The 9,514-nt window shown below is 46.1% G+C and overlaps 1 protein-coding gene across 1 annotated transcript in view; it reads right to left on the reverse strand.

Moving 5' to 3' along the window:
* CAMK4 (calcium/calmodulin dependent protein kinase IV) overlaps window positions 1–8,731 on the reverse strand; it is a 259,853-nt gene extending 251,122 nt beyond the window's left edge. The window contains exons 1-3 of the mRNA XM_025293987.1: window positions 8,654–8,731; window positions 8,444–8,524; window positions 7,568–8,335 (exon numbers count right to left, since the gene is read on the reverse strand). Coding sequence (XP_025149772.1) covers window positions 7,568–8,335; window positions 8,444–8,524; window positions 8,654–8,731 — 927 coding nt within the window. The remainder of the gene's footprint in view (window positions 1–7,567; window positions 8,336–8,443; window positions 8,525–8,653) is intronic.
* Between the last annotated feature and the right edge of the window lie 783 nt (window positions 8,732–9,514).

The raw sequence follows: 9,514 nt of genomic DNA on the forward strand, positions 1-9,514 counted from the left end.
GAATTCAAGATCTACGCCTCCCAAAGAAGACACCTCAATCTTCCCAGTCAAAATTATCACTTCGTTGTAAGTGAGATTGCTCAGTCGTTTCCGACTCTTTGCGACTCCATGGACTGTAGCCTACCAGTCCTAGGGATTTTCCAGGCAAGAATACTGGAGTGGGTTGCCATTTCCTTCTGCAGAGGATCTTGCGGACCCAGGGATCCGACCCGGGTCTCCCGCACTGTACTCAGAGGCTCTACAGTCTACGTCACTGCTGTGATTCTCCAACTCCATATGGCGCGCGCGTGCTGAGCGCACAGGCCCTTCTGTCCAGGCATTCTCCAATAAGAATACTGGAGTGAGTTACCGTGCCCTCCTCCAGGGGATCTTCCTGCCCCAGAGACCGAACACACGACTCTTACGTCTCCTGCACGGGCAGACAAGATTCTTTACCACTAGCACCACCTGGGAAGCCCCTCCATCTTGTATTAGTTTTATTTGTTTATCTCAGATTAACTGTTGCTGCCTTATCAGTAAACTATGCATGTGGATGCCAAGCAGGGTTTTATTTATCACATTCATTCATACGCTAACCTCTTCCCTGTCCACACCCTGTCCCCACCCCTCCCCACACCATAAAGTGTCCAGTTCATAATATTCAAAAGATCAGACTTGTAACACAGAGGACTTCAAGCCGCATGAAGATATGGAACTCAATAATAGTAAATCAGAAGACGACAACATCATTCTCTTTTCAATTTTCAATCTTTCTGATTACATCAAGAGGAAAACCTCAATTTGTGCTACTATGGTTTAAACTCTCTAATCTTTGATAATCTCCCTTTTTAACAAAGAGAAAAACAATTCTAGGCTTGGAGCCTTCTGGAGGCAAGCATTTCTGCTATAATTTAGTAAAAATGCTTTGTTTTTATTGCTTCTATTTATGGCATGAATACTGGTTTTCAATTTAATGAAAATAAGTAATCTCAGTAAGTAAATTTAGGTTAACCAAAATGAGGTGATTTAAACAAAAATATTAAGCAAATTATAGCACAAGGGTTATGTATATACAACAGAAATCAACGGTATTACATAAAAATGGAAGAAACATTTGATTGTAGCAGATAATCAATAAAGCAAAATGACTTTAATCCATCAAACTCCTTGTTAACTATCTTACGTCACTAAAAGAAAATCACGCAAAAGACGAGCTTCCAGCTTCTGAGACACGGGTTCTCAAAAGAAGAGGAGGTGACATTTGAAATGTCTAGAGACACTTTTTGGAGGAGAAAATGGCAACCCACTCCACTATTCTTCCCTGTCTGGCGGGCGACACTCTATGGGGTCACAAAGAGTCAGACACGACTGAGCATACACACACACACACACACACACTCAGACATGTTTGGTAGTCACAACTGGTGGAGCAGGCTCAGGGAGCCACCTGCAGCTAGCGGGTGAAGGCCAGGGAGACGGCTCAACATCTCACAAGGCACAGGACGGCCCCACAACGCAGAGTTATCCGGCCCCAAACCTCTACAGCGCCAAGGCTGAGAAACTGCTCTGAGAAAAAGAGCAAGCTGAACACGTCCTACCCTCTGCCCACAGTTATAAATCGTCCTCCGTGCAGCACGGTGTCCGTATTTGATCTTTGTCACAGATAAGATTGCTGAGGAAATCTCCCACCCAACCTTTTATTATTTTATATCTCCCACACAGCCGCTGCCCTCTGTCAGCAATTAGAGTTTTAAAAACAGACTGCACTGGGGCATGTCCTTTATATGCTAATATTATGCCATCAATATTTAGATCAAACTTCCTAATTAAACCATGGAAGTTATGACATTTTCAGATGATCCTGCATTATCAAATAGATTTTTTAAAATAACTGAGGTAAAGATTAATACAATTTCAGTAAAACCTCGACTCTAACTGCTATTGATTTCATGTAAAGTTCTTTGACTTGAATTATATGCTTCATTGACTCAAATACTATATTTTGCAGAATAAAGCTGACCTTGAAATTTTTTTAATTCAATATTTTTTATTATATACATTAGCTTTCCTGAAAGGGAGTCTAAAGAGAACTACTTTTTAATCTAGCAAAAATAAAATCATTAACATAAAACAATATAACTGTTAGTAGCTGAAATAGTTCACTTGGCTACCACTCAGTACTTTATTCTCAAAACCATTATTGCAAATACATAATCCACACAGATGTGTCTGAGGGTAAGTGTTTACAAGAAAGGTCTTTGAAGCTCTTTTGTGGTTAGTGTTTTCGTTCTCTTTTTTTTTTTTTTCCAAGTAGAGTTCACCAGAGCAACTTAGAAGCAGACAGCACCTGGGTCTTTTTATGTTTTGTTTTGTTTTTTTTTTTTTTCCAAATTAAGTTATTTTTACCCTTGCAACAGTATTTAAACAAGGAAAAATACTGTATTCTTAAAGTAATGATGTTATCATTATCTTCATTACCTTGCCTTAAAGGTTCTTTACAGCGACAGTATTTATAAATTTAGCCTTTACTATTTATTAACTTTAGTAGCTGGCATAGCTTGGAGGTATTTCATGCCTTTGAATTCAAACTGGTTTAACTCTTAATTCTGACATGCCTGTGGTAAAATGATGGTAAAGGTGAAACTGAATCCTTTTCATTTCAGAGCCACAAAGCACTCTGCCAACAGCAAAGCAGCATTATTTTGAACAGGAAAAAGTTATAGAGGTGGCGGTTATCAATACTCACACTACCAAGAAAGAAAACCAAATGCTGAGTGAGATTAGGATCACAGTTGCACATGTTTTAGGGAGAAGATAAGCAGGTCACCAGATTATCCTTTCCTTGGGGTTCCCAGAACTGAGATGATCATAGCAGGACCCACAGTGCTGGCCCACTTTGTTACCATTCATCCATTCTCTTCAAAATCGTTTACAGAGCACCTGCTGGGTACTGAGCACTGTGGTAGGCAATGAGTACCCAGCAGTGAATCAGCCAGATCTACAGACCCTCAGCGTTGGTGCAGAGTGTGTGCAGCCCCAGTTGCTATTCTCCCACTTGCAACCCCACCTCGCTCCTGAGTCAACTGCCTGAGAAAAGAATCAGGTGCACCAAGAACAAGAGAGGGGCTGAACACGTACACTTTAAATTCCTGCTGCTGCTGCTGCTGCTGCTGCTGCTAAGTCGCTTCAGTCGTGTCCGACTCTTCGCGACCCCATGGACTGCAGCCTTCCAGGCTCCTCCGTCCATGGGATTTTCCAGGCAAGAGTACTAGAGTGGGGTGCCATTGCCTTTAGTGAGACTGAAAAATAAAACCCACAGCATCCCCCCAGAGCTCAAGAAACCCCGCGCAGCGAGTGTGGCAGGACGCCCGCGGGCAGCTGCCGGGCCCACAGACCAGTGTCAGGGAAGACGGAGAACTCAGGAGCGCCGGCGGAGAGCGGCGGGAGGGCGCGGACAAACAGAAGGACAGGGCAGGGCAAAGAGGGTCTGAGTCCTTCTCAGCCAGGAGCGCAGGCTGCAGCTGTCCTCTTAGAAGATGCACCCTCTGCTGTTCCCTTACAGGAAGCATTTCCTGACCATCACCCGGGAACAAAGTTAGGTGTTACTGAGTGGAATACGGCCCTGCTCAGGCCTTTGGATTCCTCTGCTTCACAGTGAAGATGCTCCTGGTCCAGCCTCCTGAAACGCTCAGTCAGTCCAGGAGATACTCCAACCTTCTCTTATAGAGACATCAGAGTTTTTCCAAAAGTGTTTGAAAGGGAGACCCAATCATGCTGGAAATAAAGACGGGAATTTTTCTTCTCAGAGCTGCGCCATCGGACAGGACTCAGTGTCACCGACTGGTCTGCACAGCTCCTCTCAAGAGGACTGGCACAGAGTCAGGCCTAAACAGTCCTTTTAAAACTGAGTCACAACCTACCGGTGGGATGTGGAATTACATGGGTTCAGTCAATATTTTTAAGAAACTAGGATAAAATCAAACAGCATAGAATAGGAAATATCAGAACACATTGTTGGTAATAAGAATAAACATTATTTTATCAAACTTCCCCCCATTTTACACACAGATATGACTCATTATCTAAATCTATTTGGTTCTGAGCAAGGATACACATAGCAAGGGACCCTATACAATTATAATTATATGGGGCTGCTATGTAAGTTTTTTAAAAATTGTGAACCAACTCAGGGGAGGGATAGAGCAGGTACTGAAAGTCATTAGCCCGAAAAAACTATAGTGAAGTGGCATGAAAATATTTTAAACGTTTTGATTCCAAAAAAAATCAATTTCAACTCAAAAAGAGAACAGAAGTAGATTTTTCAACCTTTTCCCAAAATACTTTAATTATGTGATTTTCACACTCTTATTCTTTTGTCCTAATTATCTTTCATTTGCTTCCCTGAACTTGTGTGTGTGTGCTGCAGGGTGGTAGGGGGACACACATCTGATCTTGTGACAAATATCCTTTCAATCTCATACCAAAGACAGGAACAAAAGCTGAGAAATAACCGAAGCCCGAACCACAGAGCAGCCCAGGCCAAATTATGTCCCTCTGTTTGCCAAACCACCAGACAGGATCTTGGCCACAGGGAAGCTCGCTTCTCTCTTGGAAAAACCTTTGAAACACCAGTTTCTCAAATCACTGGGCAAATGACCAACCACTCTCTAGGATACAGAGCCCTGAATGGGATCAAGGCCAATTCATCTTTTTAAGTAGAACTAAATTTGTTGTGAACTTGGTTTTCGTGAACTTTTAAACAAATTTTATACACACAGCAGTATTTTCAAATGTGGTTTTTAGAAAAATAAATTAGCTTACCTGAAACTCTTAAACAATTCCTCTAACACCCTTCCGTTCCTGACTTACCTGCAATCTGAAAAAGCTATGACACCCCCGGTCTGACTGTTTATATGTGGGTCGGTGCTGTGAGCGCCACGTGGGGACTCCAGGTGGTTACAGCCACAGGAATTTTCTTCCCCGAAACTCCCAAATACATCCTCAAAGTATGATGATGCCCTGATGGTCATATGTCCAATATTCTTGAAATCAGGAGTCACTAGCTTACAACAGGTTACTGCAATGGATTACTTTCTTACTAAATCTACACTAGGCTGCAGGGAACAGTGTACACCCTGTAACTAACCACAGTGGCTCCACACAGCACCAGGGACATTGTTCTCTTACTCTGAATGACAACCGTGTTACTAGGAACTAAATGTTTGGGCTTTAGCGTCACCACTGGCAGGGAGACTTGGTGCAAGACCGAGAGGAAAGAGAGGAAAGGCTTGAAACCAACTGACTGAGCCTCAAGTTTATCACTAGTGGGGTAAGGAAGCACACTTTTGTCACTCAGTCAATACCTACAATTATAATTCTGTTGAATTCTCTGGCTTTAGAGATTCTTAACAATTATATTTGTAACATGGTTGTTTTTTGTTTTAGGTTTATTTTGTTGAAAAAAATAAGGTTTTGGAATTCCCTGGTGGTCCAGTGGTTAGGACTCTGCTCTTCCACTGCTGGTTCAATCCCCAGTCAGGGAACTAACGGCAGTCATGCTGCGGCAAAAAGACAAGCAAGCGTGCAAAGAAATAAACAAAACATTCTGATCATGAAGTGACAGTATTTCCCAAAGTCTCAACCAAATGGAGTACGCATGCACCTCACCAATACTGCCATCTACAGAGAACTTGCCTAATATACTTGAATACTGAGAAAGAGGACAGGAGGAACCATTTTTAACCTCTTCTCAAAATATTTTAATTCTGTGATTTTTATAGCAATCAAATGACTCGATGGCAGAGTGCCAGTCTGAGCATATATAACTGATTTATAGTTGTGCTCCAAAATTACTGCACAATACAACAAGTTTTTTTGAAAAACATAACAAACTCCAAATTCCTTAGGTTTTTCCTATGAAGTCTACCATTCTGTATATGTATGCAACTGGTATTTTCCCATATTCCCATTCATTACATAAAAGAAAGTTTCCTGAGTTAAGTTTGCGACCCTTAATCACACAGCTAATGTGTGCTGAGGTTAAGTCAGAGCCAATGAGGGGCATCTAAGGTAAATGTCACTCAGAAAACAGGCAGATTTGGTGGTGGGACAGTCCCTATACACCATCAGGCGCTTCCTCTACTAGGTGGCAGTTTCTGAAACTCACCAATTTTAAGCAGGTTATCACTTTAATCAGAAGTTTACAGGGTTCCACTGCAGCTCATCACACAACTATGTAGGCTTCAAACCTTACAGAAGGAGATGTTTTATTTTCAGCTATATTAGGGAATGCATGCAATAGCAGATCTTTAGATGAACATTGAAAAGCTTGATCAAAACAGGATTTTACATATTATTCAATGTTTAAATATTCTGCAAACCTTTTCAAGAGTGGCAACTCCTAAATTTCAGTCAGAAGTTTTCCCCTTCTTACACACCTCTGCACTCAGTGGGCCATTAACAGAGGCAATTCAGAGAGAAGTGGCCCTTACACAGTCCCACTAAGGACCAACATCCAGAATCCCATACTGTAGTCTCCAGTGACACTAAAAAGAAAATGACTGCTAACTCTATTCCAGAAAAAAAAAAAAAGAAAGAAAGAAAGAAAAAAGAAATTTGCAAAGAAATATTAAGTATAGAAGTTTCAACTTGTTAACGGTTGAAATTGCATCTTTAGATTCCATATAATAAAGGGTCTGATTCTAAAATGAATATTGAAAAGAGGTCTCCCTACCTATGAATAACAGAAAGAAAGGAAGAAAAAGGAAGGGGAAAATATTTTTCAGTGGATAAAAATATAGGAACATATGGCATCATGCACATGGCAAGATCACTACCTGTTTGGATCTTCAAAGCAGGGATGAGGGACATTTCTGCAACCCCAGGGAGATGGTTTTCTGCATACATAATTAAACAAATCACTCCAGCACGTCAAAGAGCAGCAGAACTCTTCTCACTAATTACCACTGCCTTTCCTTTAAAGCCACACTAGTTCATTATTCTGCCTTCAACTCCCTTAAATGATTCATTCCCCTTCACTCCTGAGCAGACTCTGCGGGGAAGCTGGTGTTTAAGTTTAATCTCCAGTGCCACTTGCTTTGGAGAGCTTGATGAGGGGAAGGAGGAAGAATCGAATCTAATATTTCTGTCAAGATTTGGAGAGGCATCCTCCGCCCCTCATCCCCAAAAAATAACTAGACAGACAGGACCCTCTGGCAAGCTATAATCGCGATCAGAAACGCCGCTTGGGCAAGCAGGGCCCACGTGCGGTGGAGCTGTCCCACGGAGGCGGCAGCCGGAGAGGCGGCGGCGGTGGGGAGGACCCGGGCTGCCGCCCGCAGCTGCACCGGCCTGGGCGCGCGCGGGGACGCCGGCTCGCTCGTGAACGGTCCCGGGCTCTCTCCCGGAGCCGGCAGCACCCAAGGGCCGGGAGGCCGGCCCCGGTATTCCGGGGAGCTGGAGCCGCAAAAGGCAAGCGCCCGAAGCGCGCCGCGGGCAGAAGCCCCAGCCGGCGCCCAGGATGTCCGGCTCCTCCAGGTCCGAGCGCCTCAGCCCGCCGCCCCCAGCCCCCCAAGCCGCCCCGACGTACCGTCCCAGCTCCGACTCCACCTCGAAGAAATCGCCCAGAGCATCCCTGTTGGAGCCGTCGACCCAGTAATCCGGAACCAGGCTCCCGGGTCCCGGGGCCACGGTGGCGGTGACCGAGGAGCAGGACGAGGCGGAGCACGAGGGCGTCGTGACTTTGAGCATCTTCGCGGCGGGACTCCGCTAGCGCCGCCGCCGTTTGCCGGAGCGAGGAGCCCCCGCGCGTCCCCGCCCGCGAGCGCCGGCGCGAGCTGCGCCCTGCAAGCGCGCCCCCGCCGGCCCCTCCGCGCGGCTGCGCTCCTCTCCGCGCGGCTGCGGCTGCCCTCCGCGCGGGCTGCGCTCCCCTCCGCGCTCGAGAGCGTGCGGGGGCGCGAGGGACCCGGAGAGGGTGCAGGAGAGCCGAGCCGCCCGCAGGAGGGGCGGAGGCTGTGGCCGCGAGCGGCGCCGCCCCGCGCTCCCTCCTCCCGCACCGAGCCTCCCCGCCCCTCCCTCTTTCCCTCCTCTGCGCGGAGCCCGCGGGGCGGCTCCGGATGCGGGAGACTGGGTGAGGCCCCCGGCCGGAGCATTCCCCTCCCCGCCCTCCCCCCCGCGCCCTCCCGCGGGCGCCGGGAGCCGCGGCAGCCGCTCTGAGCGGACAGCGCCCGGCGCGCCCGGGGGCACCTGGGCCGGGCGCCCTGCACGGCGGCGTCACGGGGACCCGGCGGTGGTGGTGCCACCCGAGCGCGCCCGGTGCGAGGCCCTCCACAAAGCGCCAGCCCACCAGCCGTCCCGCCTGCCCCCGTCAGAGGGCGTGTCGGTGGCTGGGGTGTCCGGCCCGCGGCCCCCGGGCCTCGGGAGCCCACGCACAGAGCCGGGAAGGCGGAGGAGGGGACGCACTGACCTGACTCTGGACGAAGTCTCCGGCGGGGACAGCTGCTGCCTTGCTGCTGCGGGCGCCGCCTCCTTGGCACAGCTGGAAACCCTGAAAGGGCAGCTATCTGCTGTGACTGGCTGACTCCAGCTTCTGAAGGCTGGCGACAGAAGTGACCAGAGAATTCCAGGTTTGGAAGGGGGCCTCTGGAAGCCAACTAGTCCAGCTCTCTGCCTTAACGCGGGACTTGGCGTCATTCATGACAGAGAAGACTGCGGTATTTAAAGCTCTTTCCTCTTCCCAGTAGAGCTGGCCCATCTCGTCTTCTCATGTCTGTCCATCAACCTTCAAGGCTATCGTTCTAAGTATTGGTTAAATTTACATTGAATATTTCTACCCTTGAACATTTTTCTTTTTAGATTTCAGCAGAGATGAAAATAACTAGTCATTATATTATGTAATGAATTTTTGTATATATAAAGACATTACATCACATCCTTCTGGCTAAATAACTTTGAGCCCTTTATTTAATCTTACTTCACACGTATTAGTCTTTTTTTTTTTTTCTTTCCCGCAACATGTACTAAACTCTTTTCAGTGTGTGTCCATTCCTGATTATACCAGTAAACATGGTCCAATAGTTTCTTCTATTACTGATTAATTTATCACTGTTAAGAGCTTTTGTGCTATATTGGTGGACTACCAAAAATAAAACAAAAAAGCAAAAAGCCCAAAATCTAACTAATTAATGACAGGAATGTGACTCATTTGATTGAAAATTAAAAGTAAATTCAGAAACTATTCTTCACAGATAATTATATGAAGATCAGCATATGATCAGTTTACAAATGGCCTAAAGAACAGCAAGTACATGTGGATTCACACAAATGAAGTTAATACCAGATTATATTCAGTAAAATACAAATGCTCACATGACTTGTAACTTCAGAGAACGAATTCCGTAATCTTCATGTTACAAAATGGAAGTTCACAAACAAAGCAATCTGATGAAGCTCTTGAAAGTAAATTCTGGTTCTTACTAAGTAAGTTTCCTTTGGTTTGCTCTGACCGGTGGAAGGGTGGGCATGAAGTAGCGGCTAA

Source organism: Bubalus bubalis, chromosome 9 (assembly GCF_019923935.1).
Source record: "Bubalus bubalis isolate 160015118507 breed Murrah chromosome 9, NDDB_SH_1, whole genome shotgun sequence".
Taxonomy (NCBI): domain Eukaryota; kingdom Metazoa; phylum Chordata; class Mammalia; order Artiodactyla; family Bovidae; genus Bubalus; species Bubalus bubalis.